The sequence below is a fragment of the Channa argus genome, chromosome 22, assembly GCF_033026475.1.
Source record: "Channa argus isolate prfri chromosome 22, Channa argus male v1.0, whole genome shotgun sequence".
Taxonomy (NCBI): Eukaryota; Metazoa; Chordata; class Actinopteri; order Anabantiformes; family Channidae; genus Channa; species Channa argus.
Genome location: NC_090218.1, coordinates 11,535,299 through 11,555,183, shown reverse-complemented (window position 1 = coordinate 11,555,183; position 19,885 = coordinate 11,535,299). Strand labels below are relative to the sequence as shown.

At 39.8% G+C, this 19,885-nt stretch overlaps 1 protein-coding gene across 2 annotated transcripts; it reads right to left on the bottom strand.

The window, feature by feature from the left end:
• Positions 1-5,740: 5,740 nt before the first annotated feature.
• LOC137107659 (hexokinase-2-like) lies at positions 5,741-19,658 on the bottom strand. 2 transcript variants are annotated; one of them, XM_067491452.1, is made up of 11 exons: positions 18,853-19,658; positions 15,898-16,014; positions 12,817-12,979; positions 12,557-12,705; positions 12,192-12,311; positions 11,687-11,782; positions 10,782-10,881; positions 9,978-10,161; positions 9,358-9,513; positions 8,831-9,064; positions 5,741-8,407 (listed from the first exon to the last, which is right to left on the bottom strand). In XM_067491452.1, exons 2-11 carry the CDS (start codon positions 15,955-15,957, stop codon positions 8,236-8,238), a joined length of 1,434 nt encoding a protein of 477 aa, XP_067347553.1. In that variant the 5' UTR covers positions 15,958-16,014; positions 18,853-19,658; the 3' UTR covers positions 5,741-8,235. The 2 variants fall into 2 exon arrangements, with proteins under 2 accessions (XP_067347553.1, XP_067347552.1); XM_067491451.1 differs by lacking the exon at positions 18,853-19,658 and adding an exon at positions 18,256-18,714.
• Positions 19,659-19,885: the final 227 nt, after the last annotated feature.

The window sequence follows — 19,885 nt, the reverse complement described above, 5'->3', positions numbered from 1 at the left end:
TATTTTAAATCACAAGTAGCCCCATGATTTAGGGGAAAATGTAAAATATATAGTAAAGAAGTAGTTAGTAAAATACTTACGTTACTTTTCACTACTGGTTCATAACATGTTTTTAGATAAAGTTTGTGGATCTTTACTCAGTGGTGGGACATGTGGACCTACTCATGTCTTCTACATTAGTATTAGTAGCAGAACAATGTGGCAGTACTCTGTTAACTGCATTCAAAAGCCCACCAGGACACGTATGAAAGCATTAGCACACATTTCCATTTTGTGACTTGAAAGTGAAGCACAAAAGAAGCAGAAACCATCATAATGAGGTCAAGAAGGAAACTTTAAAGCACAGTGTAATGGGAAGGAAATTTGCTAGTACAAGGTTGGGCAGATAGAAACAGGTTTACTTTTTTCCATTATGGTTTAAGAGGAAGAGTTCTGTCCTTTGAGTGAGGCAGGTGAGTGTACAAAGTTTGGTACAACACTTGAGTCCGTGACTAATTTACCTGAATCTGCAAAGTAATAAAAGTTAGTAGATAACAGGAATAAGTCGATCAAAAAACAGGGGAGTAATAAAAAAATGGAAATTATATTAAAGTAGGCTACAGCTAAAAGTACTCTGATGTTTTACTTCTGTAAAAATTACATGTCGTGCATTTAAAAGTACCAGAAGTAAAATATATGAAAGTGTTCATTACTTCAATGTTGCGACCTATAAAGTAGGTGCTAATTTGAATGAAAGTCTTATTTTATTCTATGATAATATGCAATGCTTTATTTTTGAATGAAATCTTCTATTAATCTAGAACTGTAAAATAACTACGGTTAGCAAAGAATGTAGTGGTTAAAGGTAATGCATAGTACAATAGAAGTGTAGTTAAAAATACTCATTGAATTACTAAGGTGAGTTTGCAAAGTAACTAAAGTTAGTAATGCAGTTATAAAACTTCTTAAATGCACTTGAATTGAAATATAAAGATATACAAAAGTATTTCAGTTTGTACTTTTGTACACTTTTGTACTTCTTACCACTGGTTATAAACTTATTTAAAGTAAAAGTTAATGTGCAAGTGCTTCAGTGTTTTTCCACTGATAATAGAAGAGTACACAGCTTCGTACCCCAGGGGGTAATTTGGTTTGCAGATGGCAGCCGATAATAATACGAACAGAATACAATGATTAAACTGCATATATAATAACCGCACATACAGAAGATGCAGGAGTACACAGGTTAACACAACACCCCTTTGGCCTTGATCACTTGTCACCAATATCACCACAAAAGCAGGCGCGAACGCCAAATACCAATTACTGTAAAATCCCATGTAGTTAAAAAAGCCAATAACGGATGAAGTGAAAGGCCTCGTACTGTATGTGGTATCACCTGTAGGCAAAGAAAGACCTCTCTGAAATCTCTGTGCAGGGGATGGAGGGGGTCCACTAAGACAGCTCTGTGCTTCATGTGAGGCTCTAACCTGATCAAACTAAGATAATGACCCAACACACTAAAGCACAATTTACAAGTGACTCAATAAAAGAAATACAGACATTTCTAAAGCGTCTTTGGTTCATCACTTTACAAAAAAAGTGAGTGTTGTCCTCAAAGTTGTGTTTCTCTAAATGCTCTTTACCTAAAAGTTTTATTCATAAAGCCCAAATTCTAAATCACCATTTGGCTCATGGCCATCACCAATCTGAACAACAGTGACACCCTTTGTGCTTAGACCCTCCAACTGGACTAGGAAGAATTCCCTCAATACCCCCAGTGGTGAAGAAACATAGGCTAGGCTATAGGCTAAGGGGCCTAGAAGGTCGCAAGGCCCCAGGGTCCCACGGCCAGCACTTCTGTATGAAGAAAGTCTTAATATTTCCTCTTTTAAAGTCACAGAGATCATTTAGAAGATTCAAAATGATCATAAAGAGATGGAAAACAATATAAAAGAGACAGAAACGCCACAAAACCAAAAAAATAAATAAAATAAAAATAAATAAAATAAAATGAAGACAAACTAGATTAGACTAAAGCCAGAAAGTCAAAAATGAATAAAAAAGCCAGAGAAACAGGACAACACAAAACAGGAGACAGCAAGACAAAGAGAGACAGAAAGAGACGAGAAGATTCAGATTAGAAAAACTGAAACGAGGCACAGACGACCAGGACAGTGATAGAGTCCCCAGGACGGTCGCTGGTCCAGCACAAAGGTCTGAGCAAAGCGGGGACACAAGAGGACATAGTCTGGATGCTCACAGCTGAGAGACGCCGTGCTTTTCAGGAAATTTCAGTTATGGTGACAACAGGACCACGTGGACCATACTGGACTCACTGAGACTGGAATCGACCCATCAGTCAAACATTAGTAACATGTACCAAACCCAGTTACCTGCAGTGGAAAAGAGCTGACTTCTTGTTCAGAGGACACATCATGGACGCATCAGATCTGGGCACTGAACAGCAACATAGCAGTGATTCATTCCCGTAGAAGCTGCTCAGGTGCACATTGTCCTCATTCTTCTAAAGTTCAGCCTTCAAAATTGCCTGAACGATCCACAAAAATGTGGAAGTGTTTTTGCGTGCACATGTACACAATAATTTCTGATGTTTGCATAGAAGCCATCCCCCCCTGGGGGGGCAGTGGGCATCTCTCTGCCACGGTTGCATTAGTGCGGTTAGCCACTACGGCAAAACCTGTGGACCGACAGGAGCCCTAAACTCTGAGAGTGAAGACAAAGGATGGAGTGCAACGTTTAAGGACATCACGAAGGAGTTTATATCATGAAGACATAAATGTTTATGTCAAGCACATTAAAGTGTGATCTGACATGAACAGGGACTAACTTAAGGGAAGACTGGTGAGATTTTTGGGATTTAATTATTATTCAAGCTGCAGCAGCTGGACGATAATCAGGTCTGGATGAAACAAAGGTGTCAGTTTGTGTCTCTGCGTCTGCCACGGCGTGAACTGGTGAGCGAAGACAATCCTCCTCGTGTCTTAAATGTGCTGATCAAAGTAGAAAATGTGACACCCAGATTCTTGGCTGTCAGGCTCAGACATCAACAATTACAGCTGGAGCAGCATCTGTATCGGACCGGGTGGGTGAGCAGCGCCTCACTTCTCTCTGAATTGGGAAGCAGGAAATCGGACACGGAGGCCTCGAGCTTACGCGTCCCAGAGGGGTGATCTGCCTTCACAGGGACATCATACTCCAAAAAGAAACAGGATGTTAACGCTAATTTCCTCAAAACTGACTTTTGTTTCTCAGCTCATTTTCTCTAAAATACACAGTTGTTACCGTCTTGATTTCCTCCACTGTACTGAACCAGCAGGAAGTAGTTGTTAGTGGCAGTGAGAAACCACCACCGTAGTCTGCTTGAAACCATGACAATAGGTCTATAAATAATAATGTTTTTCCATTTGTCACAGTGATTTTAAAACACTTTGTATTTCTATGTTTTTTTGTTCCTTTCTGTTCACTCAGCGGTCAGAGCAGCGAGGAGCTGTTGAAGACAGAACTGTGGTTTTTGTTGAGGCAGGTCTAAAGAGTGGGTCGAAGGTTCCCGCTGTCCTTCCCAGGCAGTGTAAACGCTGAGGGACCAGCTCCACAGTGAAATAATAAATAGATGCAAAATGAACTACTTTAATTATTCTGATGGGCAGCATGGTGGTTGAGTGGTTAGCTCTGCTGCCTCACTGATACAAGACCCCTGGTTTGAATCCCCGACCAGCTGCAGCCTTTCTATGTGGAGTTTGCATGTTCTCCCTGGGTGTGAATGGTTGTCTGTCTGTGTGTTTCACATCTGTATGTGCTGGCTGCTTTTGTCACTTTGTGGACCGTTGTGGTTGCTTTTGTCTCCTTCTAAACATATGTATATGTTTGTGGCTGTTTTGGGCCCTTGGGGTTTGTTTTCTATCACCTTTTTCCCCCCATTTTTGTCCTTTTTGTGTTTTTTGTAATTGCCACTTCAGTAAAGAAGGTAGTTGGAAACAGCCACTTCATACAGATGTCTGCAGTCCTCCTGTGAGACTTCTATACGTCCATCCATCATACTAATTAAGCAGCTAATAATAAAGATAGTTAGAGAGATATTGTTCCTTTACATGTTGATTAAATTTAGGTTTTTCTAAAAAAACATTTGACATGTTCATAAAAGAGTGGGACTAACAGCCAAATTGTCTTTGTCTTTGTCCTCTGGTCAGGATTAAATGCTAGTGCAGCCCCTCAGGGGGCTTTAGCCGACAGGATTTACAGCTCCTTCAGGTGATTTGGCAGAAAAAACGTGATCTCACACAGGACTCAGTGGCTACAAATGACCTGCTGTTCTGAGCTTTGTCCAGAAGGGGGAGGAAGCACGTGTCTGCTTGCACACAACTGAACTGAACTCCTACACACACACACACACACACACACACACACACACACACAGGAGGTTCCAGCATGACATTCATGTAGTAACAGGCCTCAACGAAAACACATCAGGCTTTGAGCTTGTTAAGATCTGCAACAATGATCCCCGGCTCATGAACTCTCTGCTGTCCTTTGTTTCATGGTTTCACAGATCTCATTTGTTTAGATTGTGTAAAATCTCCTGGTCAAAACAAACAGAGACTGTGGGAAACAAAGGGACCAATGTCAGATTCCACCACTGGCAAACAGTCACTTTATGTAGGTAGAAGGAGCAACACGGTAAACTGACCCCAGCGCAATCGAACATCCTCATACAGTGTAAACACTGAAATAAGCTGATTAATACTGACTTTGAAAAAATAATATGGAAATGTTTGAGCAGTGGAAGCTGAAGTGGAGCCGACGTGGATACGTTATACACTGCTGGGCAGTTTGATCTTAACAATGCATCGTCATAAATGATCTTATTTCTATCAATAACTACAGGTTTAAAATAGTAGTAAACAGTAAAATATTTCTGTCTCTGATCTGCAATGAAGAAGCGTAAAATAGTAACAAACGGAAGCGAGTTAAAAAGAAAAGAGCTAAAGGTTCACATGCATGTTTAAGCCAGTAACAATATCGACCGCATATTCTTGTAGTTATGCACATTTATTGTACGATAAGTCTGTAACATAATTACTGGGACTAATTAAGTCTGTTCCTGTTGCAGTACAAAGTATATTTTCCTTTCTTGCCGTTTAATCTGTGAATGTGACACATGGACTTGCTAGGAAAGAAAATCATGCAAATCTTACAAGCTTCCAGCGCTTTTCACAAGAGCTTTTCACTGCATTGTTAATCCCTGAAGTTTAGGAATTACAATCTGCACCATCTATTAATCTGTAAAAGTGCACAGATTAACCCGAAACCATTCTGTGTAAATCTCTTCTTCTTGTTCTACGTGAAATGTTTGGAGATGTGTGTCGTCCTGGGCCAAATTAAAGCAGCACCTTAATTGACTAGACTCTGACTAAAGGTCTGTCTCTCGCCTTGTTTTACATTTGGAGGCTACTGACACTTGTAAACATCTTACACCTGCATAATTTCTCGTTAGAATTCTGCATTGTGTGGTTTGTGCATCGAGGAGCGAAGCAGTAATAGACATTATACTGATATGTGGCCGAGCAGCTGAAGAGGCTCTGGGCTTGGATCATCTTGGATGTAGTTAAAGTTATTTTACAGTGAACTGGGCGGAAATGATTCACAACAACAAGCTCCCTACGTTACTGAAATCTTTTTATTGAGATCATCTTATCACCAGCATCTTTTTGGAATATGCAAAAAAAAAAAAACAAGCAGCCAACCGTCCTAGTTTTTTATTGGTAGTCAGATTTACAGTGAATATTCCTGAAATTCTTCATAGCTCTTTAATTTGTTGCATGTTTAAGTCAGCATTAGTATTAATATCGCATAAGACATTAAATATAAAGTCTCTATCCACACCCTCATAGGCCCGACCACTACTTCTGCACAGATTCTAATTTTTTTGGTTTCTGAGTACAGAATCTTACAGCTTTAAAAACTCAAGGTTCCAGGAAACACAGAGCCGACACAGGCACGTGCACAGATCGACCATATGGGAAATTTAAACACCATTTTTGATTTTTCTGGCCCGTTTGAAAACCAGGTCAACATCTGAGTCCTTAATATGTGCATTATTCTGGAGTGTTGTTAAATACAATCACAATTAAATCAAGGCCAGTGTGACTCATACTATTGGTCTAAGTAGGAAGTAACAAATCATAGAACAACAGATGAAGGAACAGGCCGTAATAAAGTGAAACAACCTTCATGTTTCTCACTTGTTAGACAGACTTGAAACATTTTAATCAACACACAGTAATTCAGCTAAGCTGCATAAAAGTTTAATAAAGAAATAAAAGGTGAGCTGCTGTAGGTCACTATAGGTTTGGTAAATAACTTAGGGATTATGTAATATCCTTATGAAATATCTGAGTTTTGTCGATCATTATGTTCCACCTCTGTCTGACTCCTGTCTTACACAGTATGTGTTTTATACAAAGACGTGACACCGACTAAATTCAGAGTCATTAAAGCTGCAGTGTTGCCTGTTTGACTGTAGCTGCACATCACTGCTAAAGGAGGCGAAGGGATCAGTCAGGGAGACTCTGTCGGACCTGAACCAGGCTAAGCTGGACCTTGGGTTTACTGCTAACATTCGTACGCTACATTTTCTGAGACAATGACGACATGTCGTCAAATTGCAATTAAGTCCATCGTGAACATTATTGATAAAAGGCTTGTTTCGCACCACGTTTTCTGATCGTTCAATGTTTAGACTGTCAGAGTTACACAGAAGGTGAAAGTACTGTAAAGGTTTATAGTGACTTCAGATACACGTTTCTAACATACAAACCTTCAGTGTGAGTTTGTTTAACTAGAAATTAACACATCAGACACATCTTTCTTCCACATTCATCTGATAGTAATGTCTCATGTGGCTGTTATGTAGGAATAAGATGTTGGTGTGAGTTCCTTTCACAGCAAAACCATTATCACTTTAACACAAGTCTGAATATGAAAACTTCAGCATTTCAAGGTTTAACAACACGGAGAGATTAAGTGCATTGTTCCGTGTTCTGAAATGAGTCATCTGAAAAGAGCTTCTGTTTTATCACAGCGTTTCACTCTGAGCACTTTAGTGTATGTGGGAAAACTACATTAACATGTATTTCTACAAAATGGAAACATGTTTTTAACCAGCATCTGTTCTTTCTTTCTTTCTTTCTTTCTTTAAAAAAGGCAAATTCAATTCAAGAGTGTAAACATATGAAACCCACATGGAGCTTTCCCTCAAATCCACAATTCTGTAAACATTTTTTTTTTACATATATTACTGTCAAAATGCTATTGCATATACTGTCAGGTTCTCTCTGTCCTTTCGGTTTATCCCCTGAGTTCAGAGTCTCCACAGTGGATCATTGTCCGCATGTTGATTGGATGCTCTTCCTGATGCAACCCTCCCATATTTCTGCCGGGCTTGGACCGGCGCTGCACAGCTGGGGAGGGGAGTGGGCTGTTGGGGGTTCAGTGTCCTGATTGAACCACGGACCCTGTGGTCCGTGGACGACTGCTTTACAACTGAGCTACAGCCGCCTCATTAAAATACACAAGTCTTTCACCTTTTACTGTCAGTATTTTAACTAAAAATGTAATTTTTGGTTTTTCAAACGAGTTTAAAAATAAAAAAAACAGATGTCTCTGCTTCCTAAAAGTAGATAAACTTATTTTATTCAGCTTCAACTTCACTTTAACCTTCATCTGATACATGACACAGGTAACAAAAAGACTTGATGGCATTAACTGTCAGAGATTTTAAAAAATTATAATTGATAAATGATAGATTTATGATGAAAATATGATCATAAAATATCTGGTGAGTGTTGATTTACTGGTTACTTTTCTTCAGTTTTTTCAGAGGCTCAGTCACTTTTATTTACAGCCAAATCTTTTTTTTTTTGTACAACACTACGAAATTACACCATAATATCTGTTGTTTTTGTTGAGCTCTCGTGTCAAACGCTTCTCATAAAGGTGTAAAATTGAGTTAATTTTACTTTCTTTTCGAAACCATGCTTTCAATTTTGTGATCGTATATTAATTTTCAATTTAAATATAACGCTTAAAATGTGAGAAATTAAAAACTTTTGTATGTCTACACTATGGTATTTTTTACTTTTTCTTAAAAAAGATTTTTATCCTTCTACCATTTAGATAATATTAACAAACAGCTGTATGAAAATGTCGCAGACTTGATGTGGATCCCTCTGCCTCTTATTTATGATCCTCTACGTCGTCCTCCAGCAGACGGGACTGCAGAGCCAACCGCTCAGCCACAGCTGTTACCATGGCAGCGCCCTTGCCGCTGCCATCCTCCGAGACCAGGAAGGTGATGTCACACTTGGGGGCGAGGTGGCGCATCTTCTCCTGGAGTTTCTTGCTGAAACTACAAAAGAGCGACATAGAGGAAGGAGGAAAGGGAGAGGAAACAAAAAAGAATACAAACTATTTTACTGCACACAGAATCTCTGCGTTGAGGTAAAACCTGTGAAATCACATGATATTAAAAACAAAATACTGTCAATGTGTGTATTTTTTTATGTATTTGATTAAAACAAAACTGATCCCGTCTGTGTGTGCAGCTGGAATTTAGCATAACATAACATAAATTCCATTTAGGTTACTAGTAAAATGCTGTACTTCTTACTGCAGCCATTGTTACTTTTCAGGTTTAGATTAATGACACCAAAAATAATAAATTAATAAATTGTGTGTTATAAAAATAACCTCCGCAATATAAGTATCAACAAAGCACCAATAGTGTGTTTAGTCTCCAAATAAAATGCCAAAGCAGGTAAATCCGTCTTACTTTGGGTGTTTTTTGTAGACTGTTCCATCCACACCGACGGTGGTCTTCAGATGGTCCAGCTTGCGGTTCTCACGGATACGGTTGGCGAGAGTTGCCAGGGCAGCGGCACAGAGATGGGCTGAGCGGGAGGAGATGGTGTCGCAGACCAGACGAACTACAGAAACGTCCGGCAGATCCCATTTCAGACCCAACTTAGTCAGAATATTCTGGGTGTTTCCAGGGCCTGTGACTGGGCTGAACCAGAGACACAGACAAATAAAAACAATACGATCCAGTTATTTCCTTGAGGTTGGTGAAGACTGTTGTGCACATTGCATCGAGTTATTGTGTTGCTCCGTCTTTGCGACAGGAGGAGCCAAGCATCATGACAATGATGAATATTGTCAATAATGTCAAGCTATGTGTCATCAGGACACACACACACTTTTTACCCACGTAAGAAACCTGTCTTCATCTTTAGGGTCACCACTAAAAGACATGTTTTTTCAGTTTAAGTACAGTGTCTAAAGAAACAAGGGGGCACTTACTCCTCGATCTCAGACATGAACCTTGTCTCAAAACTGCCCCGGCTCATAAGCGCCACAGATGTCTGTCCTTCAAAAAGCAGCTTGTCCTGCGTCAGCTTGACCAGCAATAGTCGAACGATTTCCCCCAAATACATGCCGCTGATCATCTTCTCAAAACTGAGGGGGAAAATGTGCACACGCATGAAAAGGACACAGGACAAAACATCCAAAATGTCTGTCCACTTGTTAGAGTTTGTTAGAGAAACAAGCGTCTGATCAGTAAAATGTATTGTATCGTGCAAATAACTGTCATCTTAGAAGCTATTATATGTGCTACTGAGTAATAAAACATTTCTCTGCTTCTATTTGAAAAACTCCTCCAGGTGACATCACCCGGAGGATTTTCAGCTAGAAGTAGAGAGATATTTCGATATAGTTATATATATATATTTATGTACATCCACTGCCCAACGCATAACCAAAAGAAGCAAGTTCCAAATTAGTGAAGACGTCCTTTAATCTTTTGTCAACGACTCGTTATTTTGTGTTTGAAAGGGAAAAGTAAAATCATGTCATTATCAAAGTTTAGTTTGATGACAAAATGTTGGAAGAGACGTATTTTTGAAGGATCGCACACGTACATGTGGACACCGGGGTTGATTGACGTTTTGTCCACCTTCACGTCAAACTCCGTCTGGATGTCTTCCAGGGAGCCGTCATCCCCGAAGCCCCCCCACTCTGTGTTGATGCACATCCGGCCGCCCTCGCCCTCCACACGCTCCACGTTATTTATCTCCTCCATGTAGCAGGCGTTGGTTCCTGTACCTGCAGAGGGAGAGAACGTCCACAAGGACTCAGCTGCTGTCTAGGCTCAGTGTCCACCGTGAGATGACACGTTGCCTGAATCTGTTTATTATAGCCTCAAAAACCTTGGTGCGAATATGAGCTCTAAATCTAATGAGTAAGAACTGCTAAGGAATATTTAGTAAATGTATTTATTAATTAAATTAACTTTAAATGCTTCAGTGAGACTTCAGTATCTACTTGGGAGTTTGGTTTGATGATGCTTTGCTTAACTTCAGACGCGTAACAAAACGAGCTGACAGAGATGATCAGATAATCATTGAGTAATGAGAAACTGTGTAGAACTCGTTTCAGTGCCTGTGCTAATTCTGCAAGTCTTTGTCGCCACGTTTGTCTGTTTGTAGTTCTTGCATCTCTTTGTGGTCCCGTCTGTCTCTAAATGGCCATTTTTCTTCTTCTGTGGTCGTTTTTGTGGGTCTAAGATTGTTTCACATCTATTTTAGTTGTTTTGCAACTTCTTGACCTTTGACCTTTCCATGGGACTAACAAGTCACATATCTGTGGTCAGATGCGAGCAGGTAGGAAGCAAGTTTTTCTCAAAACATCCTGAAGTTTTCCCTTCATTGAACACATCTTGTTACCGATGATCATGCCGATCTCACAGCTCTGGTCCTTGTATCCACAGCTCATCATCGTGCCCACTGTGTCATTTACCATGGCAACTGAGCCTATATCATAGTCCTGTAGAGAGACAGATAGACAAATATGTTTATGTCCTTTCTATTTATAATATAAACATGGAATAACCCGCACACCTACACACACATTGTCCTGCGTCTCACAAACAGAAAATGTCACAGTGCTTTGTCTGAGCAGTGAAAGAAGAGACTGAGAAAAACCTGCACAGACCACATTCAGGTAACTCAGGAGAATCACATTAATAATATTGTTTTTTAAAAGTGCACATAGACACTGGTATGTCTGGTTTGATCTTTATTGGGATCGTGCCCTTCAGAAATCTAGTTTATTTACATGTATCTACTCAAGCAACACTTTGAACGCTGGACTTTTACTTGACTGTTTTACAGCATGAGCAGGAAAATGCAAAGCTGTACGTTTCGCAACCAGGCTGGAGATTCCTGTTTAACTTGTGGTAATTTGATTCATCTGTTTGGCAACGTGCCGAACTAACGCACAGTCCCACATTAAAGGTGGTTCCTCATGATTTCTGTGAACTCATAAAAACCAAGAATCCGCCTGCAACTGTTACTGTATTGATCAATCTACTAATCACTTTACAGAATCATAGGTCTTGTGTCACTACATGTAAAACATCAGAAAATAGAGAAAAATACCTCCAAGGTATTTGTACATTAACCCCAGAGGCCAAAACATTTCTAATGAAACATTAGATCTTTACATTTAACCAGACAAACACCTACTTTCTTACAATATTCTTGTCTGTCGGCCCCTAAATAAATGAATGAAGACATTTCCAATCGTATGCTTAATTTTAAAAACCACCATATGAGTGTTGCAGACATACCCCTCTCCTGTGAATGGCCTCTTTCAGTAACTTCACTACGTCTTTTCCTTCCACCCCAGAGCAGTTGAAACCTTTGGTCCAGTGGATCAGGATGCTCTGTGTAGGAAGAAGATTTAACACACAGAACCAAACATTTAAGCTCCCGACATGCAACAAGGGCAGAAATGTGCAGATAAACATCAGGTTCCATTTGTGTTTGTAGAGCTTTGAGTTTCTGTTCACCACTAATATGCTGTGTTTACATGTTGGTGAGAAATTACAGTGTTTGACTTTGCAGCGTGTTCGTGGTAAAATAAGAAACTATCTGAGCAGTTTCTTAAAATTAATTAATTTCTACTGTGATAAGAACAAAAGTTTTTGAAAACTGATATTTGATTTTGTTGAATATTACATTAGCATAATTTGATTTCTCCGCTGCTGCTCCCACAGAACCACAAAACACAAATAGACAACTTTACATAACATTGTGTGTTTGTGTGTGTGTGTGTGTGTGTGTGTGTGATACCTTGTCAATTCCCTTCTGTTCACAGGGGAAGGAGAAGGTGAAGCCCAGTGGAAGAGTTTTTCTCTTCAGATCCTGAGAGTCTAGGAAATCACCGAGACAGGCGGCGATGTGGTCAAACAACTGGTCAAAGAGACAGAAAAAGACAAACGTCCCAAAAGTTAACAGCACTGAAAACCAGCCTCTTCCAGGTTACAGGTGTTACTCTACGTTGTCAACTGATCTCCTCTGTGGTCTGGTGTCCTGCTGCTTCACCTCTGAGCTTTGCGTGGCCTTTATGAGGAGTCACAACAAACCTTTATTCCCCTTCACATGTATGTGACACATTCACTCCTAGTGTTTCCAACATTTTCCAATGTGCGTGTCACCTGTTCGCCAGTTCCCTCCATGATGTCCTGTGGAATGGCACAGATCTGACTGTCCATCTTCAGCACCTTCTGCTCCCCCTGCAGCACACGGACGTGAAGCACACGGAAGTTTGTCCCACCGAGATCCAACGCTAAGAAGTCGCCTTTCTCTTCCAGTGGAAAAAACACATCGAAACATTGCTGATTTCATTCCACTTCTGATGTTTTAACTATGTATGACTGCATCTACAAAATCCAAAATGGAAATGTAGACTAGATACCTGTCCCATCTGGGGTGGCCCTGACAAAGGTGGGCAGCATCTTAACAGGCGCCTTGTGATGTGTGTGTTTCCCCAAACCTCGGATGAGATCATTCTTCAGCCGAGCAGAAATGTCCTGCAGCTTCTCCAGAGAGAGTTGGAAAGGCTCCAAGTACTTAAGCACCTGAAGAGACAGAAAGTAACTGAGTGGTGTTTCAAATGAACGTGTGCAAACATTTTTAAAACAAACGTATCTCGGGGGGATTTTACAATTATTTACAATTAAAATAAACTATGCAACTCATTTACAAACATCAATCATAATGCGATTCACAAAAGAAACTCAACCAGTGGATGGAACCAGAATTCACATCCACTAGATGTCAGTGTTTCCTCGAACTCTGCAGACTGACCTCAAGCTGCTTTTTTCAAATAGTGTGTTTTTGAAGACAGAAAAAGTGTGATGGTTTAGATAAGTGGGTATAAGGCTGATGCTGGGCTCAGAGTAAAAGCTGCACAGTGAGAAGGTCTAAACTGAAACCATGGTAACATGCAAGAAAAGAGAAATTGTTTCAAATAAACATTTTTGTTGTAAGTTTAAAACTTTCTCTAACTTCCTGATTTGCTAAGTGTGACAGAATGACATTTTCTCTTGTGGTTCTGTTCTTCGTAGCCATATTTTTTGGCTACAACATAACAGTTTTTTGTTCTGTATAAGTTGTCACGAGGTCAAATGAAGCCAACTAAACCTTGCTGAATCCAATATGAGCAAATATACGTGGAGTAAACACACCCTGTGTGTGTGTAAGTAAGTTTAGGGACATATTGTACATCTGACCTTTAACACAGGGGTGTAGACAATGGACCAGCTCTTAAAGTGTGTATGTGTAACCTTCTTCACTGCAATAGTCGGAAGATTGTTCTGCTGCTGATCTACTTCTGGAGGTTATACAAGTCATGTGACAATAAATTTACTGAAGTGACCAGCTGGGTATAAGGTCAGGTCGTCTATTCCAGAACCTATGTATATAACTTTTAAAAAACCAGTGAGTTAAGCAGTCACAAAAAAAAAAGGGAAATCCGCCCCGAACTTTGTTGAAACTTTGCTGTGTTCTGTTTGCAGCACATCGAAGCTGTGCATTTCATAAGAACAGGTTCTGTCACATGACTACTGTGATAAGAAATGTGGTTGAAACGCCCAATATTTTCAAGATTATTCTTTACTGTCTGTATTTACAACAATGTTCTTAATTTGATGTTGTGCATATAAATGAAGTTTTAATATTGTTATTATTGCACAGATGTTACAGCCTCAGCTTGTGTGATAATTTCCTCACAGACTGAATTAATCTTTAACCAGGATCAGGATCAGGATCTCGACTGGTACCTGGATGTATGCAGAGGGTGTGGCTACGATTACAAACCCCTCCTCTTTTTGACTTTCTTCTTCTTCTTCCTCGATTTCCATTTTTCCTCCTCTCATTTTTAGTGCCTCCTCCTTTCAGTATTTCATGTCCACACACGCTCAGCGCTGCTTTCACGCAGGTTTGTCTGCCACCCAGCACACAAAGTGCTGAGGACGCATGAAGATTGAAGGGAGCTCACTGAGCGCAGTACTTAGCGTTTACAGCAAGTTACATTACATCATCTTCACCAAACAGAAAACTGTTGAGAATAGGAGGAGAACTTCGAGCTGGGAGCTGCTAGAACAACTTTAATGGTAAAGTTGTACAAAAAAGAGGAATCAGGTTTTCGTGTTAGTGTGCTGAGGCCTGACACATGGATGATAATATAGTACAATACTTCAACAATTAGTCAATTATTCAATAAACTCAAAATAAATATGCAATAATTTGGAATTAATATTTATTGCTGTCAATAAAATATTTGTTTGTTAGTGTTAGGATATGACATCTGCAGACGCTTTGGTTTTTGGTAAATGGTTGAAACAAATCAGAAAACTTGTTGGTTGCAGCGAGATGAAGGATGCTGGGGATTAAAATTCACTCTGCTCCTCTGTCACAGACTTCTGTGACTTTTTATCTGGCAAAATTCACTTTGAATAAAGTCTGATCTCTAATAGACGTGGATAGACAGCAGGGCAAAGAACTAGGGGCCTTCACAGAGGGGAGATCCCACTCGTCGCGTCCATGTCGATATCTTTTGGTGTAACTTCATGAATGTAATAAATTGTCAAATTATTGATGGAACTTGTGCAGGTTTAGAAAAGCAGCTGCCTGTTTCCCATAAGCATCGAAATCATGACAGCGATGCAGCATTATGCCACATACATACGTATCCAAACACAAATTTCCTGGATTAGCATAACACTGCAGCGTCTCAGAGACACATCAGTGACTCATGTGGTGAATATGTCAGCAAGACGTCCTGCGTCATGGTGAATAAGAAATTCCATAGTTGTTTTTATAGGAACAAAGAGGAGTGTTGGGTGTGACTTCAATCATCCCGCTGAGGTTTTCTAAATAAACCTGTGAACTTACAGTAATGAAGCTGCGAACTTGAAGGGTTCTACTGTGAAATCAAGGAGGTAAAATCATGATTCAGGAAGTATTTAAAGACTCCGATTTCCTAATCTGAGAATTGTCCCAGTTCCCGAAACCTACAGTGCAGTTTTTCCTAGAAGTATATGACAGAGTTTTACTGTAGAAGAAAAGGTTTAAAACAATCAGACTCACTTTGAACTTATTTCAACAGTCACAATAGGTGGCAGAACAATCACAAAGGTTTCAGGGAAGAAAATGCAGTATTGGTCTGGACGAGGCGAAAAGTATGTTTTTATAAACCTTCTAGAAACTCTGAAACGTCTGATGATGCGTAATTGCAATAACGTTTCTCAGCCATAGAGAACTGATATCTGATTTCTGCATCCTTATCTATTCTTAGCACATCCACTCTTTGCAAACTGTTGGTCGTTGATTAAACTGTGTGTTAGATGTGTGTTTTCCTGCTGGTTGTGTTGTGTAACCGTTAACGCTGCCGTCTCAGCCGGGTCTGGTGGAAAAGAACTTCACTGCATTAATGCGATAACTGGTGATCACTTTACCAGACATCTGTTGAGTTAAGGTTAATGTATTCAAGTACCTCGTCGAGTGTTTCCTGAGGGACGCAGTCCAGGTGCAGCGTCGACGTGTCTTCACTCATTTTAACCTTCTTCAAACTCAAGGGGAAGTTCTCGCCTTTGGCCTCCGTGTTGTTCACCTGGACAGAAGAGTTTAAAGGTCAGTTCACCCAAATTTCAAATTCTAAAGCCACAAAACTGTGCGTCACAATGCCAATAAAGCTTCTTTATTAACATGACAGGAGACTAGTTGTAGCATGAGCTTTGCTTGAAGAAGAACAATACTTTTCCTTCAGGGTTGTTACACCTGATAATTGGCACTGGACAGAAGATGTGCAGGGGTTTTCTCAAAAAGCAAATAATAATTTTACACGCTTATTACATTGGATAAAAACTATAGCTGCGCCATGTTCTGATGCTAAGCTAATATTGGCTAATATCTACCATAGTCACCATGTTAGATAAGCAAGCAAACAGTTTTCAATTACTATGCAAGTTCCATTCAAAGCTGACAAGAATAATGTTTCTGTTTTATTGGCATGAGGTGATAAACTGAAGTATTGGATAAAAATAAAACGTTTGAGCCAATAAGGCCGAGCTAACACGGTCACAATGACAAAGCTAAAATGCTAAGCAGATAGCTGCTAGCATGACTAAATTAAGAGCATGACACTGAGTAATACAATCAATTTGTAGAAAAACTCTTAAAATTGTTTGTATTTCTCCACTGTAACAGAACCATCCAATAAAATGTCACCACTTCACCTTTTAGTTTGTACAAATAATGTGACTGAATTGCGTCTGAACGCAAAACTCTTAAGCTTGTAGCACATTATTTACAAAAATTCCGTAAAATAATACCTGCAATATTGCGTAGTTGTCTGTTTGAAATCTGGTATTTACGTGGATGATACATTGTTGGCAGAATTTGTCAGAAATACTTTGTCTGGGTCGTATAACTTGGCTTACGTCAAATTAATAGCCCAATAATCACCTTCTAGTGAACTTTGCAGCTCAGGTAATCGCAACGCTCGATGTCTAAAACAAACACAACATGTATATAGACATTAATACACAAAAGCCGTAATGAAGCTGAGTGTTTGGCTTTTAGTTCAGTTTTTATTTTGTTGTCTCCTAAATGTGATTATCTGTGATTTCCCGAGATTACAAACGCAAGTTTCCGTTAGCCTACAAACAGGAACATGTCGTATTCATTTAATGAAGCTACAAAATAATAAGCTGACATTCATCTAATTACAGCTCACATTCCTAATGCAGCTTGTTGACTTTAAACTAACCTGACGCAATATCTCAGTGCTGACACTAATAATTTTTTCCAAACAGCTGATGTGATAAGATGCAGCCTAAAAGATAATGGCTGTGCGCTTGTGTTATTTACATATTCATACGTGACCTCATTGGTACAGTTCACCGTATAAAAAAAAGACAGCAGGGGTCAAATCCCTAATAGAGATTTAAGACCACCTGGAAAGATGCAGGTCCTCCTTTTAGAAAATGGTGCATTCACTACAATCATGTTTTGCTGCAAATAAAACTAAATGTCCTCAAATGACAGCAACTACTGTACAAAAAAAAAAAAAAAAAAAAAATTCAAAAACGGAGGTTTTACAGGACTAGATGCCGTTTAAGAAGCGGAACAACCCTTTCCTTCTTTTATTCTGGAGTCCATCCACTTCCTGTAGATCATCAACAGGGTTCAGTAACACTAGAATATACTTAACAGTTCGCACAGAATTAAACACGCTAAGTTAACGTTCCTGGTTAAATCTTATCACAGGGAGCTATTAGTACAAAAAGCAAATCAAGTGAGTTCAACATTTCACATTTGGAGTTTTAGGGGAACTGCTGACAGCAGCTGTTGGATTCTAAATGTAATCGCACTGAGTGACCGACCTTGACCCCATCAACAAACTGCAGGTTCAGATGAGTAATGCTACGTAAAATATAACACATAACTTTTAATCTGGTGGAAATGCATGAAAGCATAAAACCCCTGTATCTCACTGTGCACTGCCCGTGAACATCATCTGTTGGTGCTTACACAACACAGCAGATCCCAGGAAACGAACCATCAAACTCTGCAGCCTCAATCCTCATATTTAAAAAAACGGTGAAAGACTGAACTCTTCTGCAATTTCCTGTGCACTCAGAACTCTTCCTCTTTTGGCACTTACACCTTATGAAACTAAGACATTTCCTCATATGTGATAGATTTAAATTTTTATTTTTTGCTCTCACTTTGGACCAAAATTTCTGCACGATGTAAATTCAAGCCTGTTTGCAAACAGAAAGTATACAATGCTAATGAGAGCGCGTCACAACTGTTGAATGCAAACCTGTAACGTTTCTTCTGACTGTACCTGCATGTGGTTGTATTTCAGCCCCGCCCCGCCAGAAGCACACCTGAGCAGGGGCTTAACAGTTTCTTGCTCCGACCAAATTCAGCCATATTACTATCTTTTTAACCACATCCGAGTGTCTAAATGCCAGATAACTTGCATCAAACTGATAAAACTATCCCATTCAAAATCTTATGCATAACCAGAAAACAAGTCTTCGTGCACCGGCAGGAACAGCAGCGGATTCACGCCCATTTATTGAAGTGATTAAGATGACAGAAAACACGCCAGACCAGTTAGTCCATAATCGTCGGAATTCAAAGACATGATTCCATTCATGCAAAATCCAAATTATCAGATATTAACAGATAAGTTTGACATGAATCTGCTGTTCCATATTTTAAAGGATGAGAAAGAGGAGCGTTGTTGGAAATAAAGTTATACAATCTGATGCGTTTATGAGCTGTGTTAATTTGATTTAAACTCATTACAGACAAATCACCATCATAATCCTCATAAACAGCTTAGCACTTATTTTTAAAGGCTCATTGTAAAAAAAAAAAAAAAAAAAAAAAAAAAAAAAAGCCCCAGTTTGTAAAAAAGTGAAAAGTAACTCACCTTTGTTTCCTGCGCCTTGCTGCTAAAACTGACAGGAGTCAACTAACTTAAAGACTAAGAAACTTGTGTGACAGCTCAGTCTGAAACCGTGTTTACACCCACTTCATGATGTAAGATAAATGTCGCAACTTGAGGAGATGCGCGCTGTTTCCGGGCGAACGCATTCGGAGGTGGGGGGCTGTTGTGTTTAGCGCCACGGAACAGTTCCAAACAACGGATTTTACGTAAAAAAAAATACAAAATTAAATAAAAAAATAACCGGCAGCCCTGATCACAGCAGAGTTCTTTCCAAGAGGACACAGCGCTGAGGCCTCTATGAAGTGGACATGAAGCTGAAGGAAGCCGTATTTAGTTTGTAGCAGGTGCCTGTCTGCGCGTAAAGGCGCACGAGGAGCGCAAAACCAAAACGAAACCCAAAACACTCGCCTGAGAATCTGTCATTAAACAAGAGAAGAAAAGATGATACAAGAGCCCCAGTTAAATGTCAACTAATGAAAATCACGATGGAAAACTGATATTTGATAATGTAGTAATCTGAGGAGCGTTACTCTCATCACCAGACACATTTAAGGCACGTGCTTCATCTTCTTTCTTTTCCTTTCGGCTGTTCCCTTTCACGTGTCGCCACAGCGAATCATGTGCCTCCATCTAACTCTGTCCTCTGCATCCTCTTCACTCACACCAACTAACTTCATGTCCTCTCTCACTACATCCATAAATCTCCTCTTTGGTCTTCGTCTAGACCTCCTGCCTGGCAGCTCCAACCTCAGCATCCTTCTACCGATATATTCACAGTTTCTCCTCTGAACATGTCCAAACCACCTCAATCTGTCCTCTCTGACTTTATCTCCAACACATCTAACATGAGCTGTCCCTCTGATGTCCTCATTCCTGATCCTGTCCATCCTTGTCCCTCCCAAAGAGAACCTCAACATCTTAAGCTCTGCTACCTCCAGCTCTGCCTCCTGTCTTTTCTTCAGTGCAACTGTCTCTAAGCCGAACAACATCTCTGTTCTCACCACCGTCTTGAGCA

Excerpts from the sequence above, each read along its gene's own strand:
- LOC137107659 (XM_067491451.1), bottom strand. Across the intron at positions 12,706-12,816 it reads GGCCACCCCAGATGGGACAG|AGAAAGGCGACTTCTTAGCG; the intron begins GTATCTAGTCTA and ends TTCCACTGGAAG. Across the intron at positions 9,065-9,357 it reads TTCATGTCTGAGATCGAGGA|CCCAGTCACAGGCCCTGGAA; the intron begins GTAAGTGCCCCC and ends TCTCTGGTTCAG.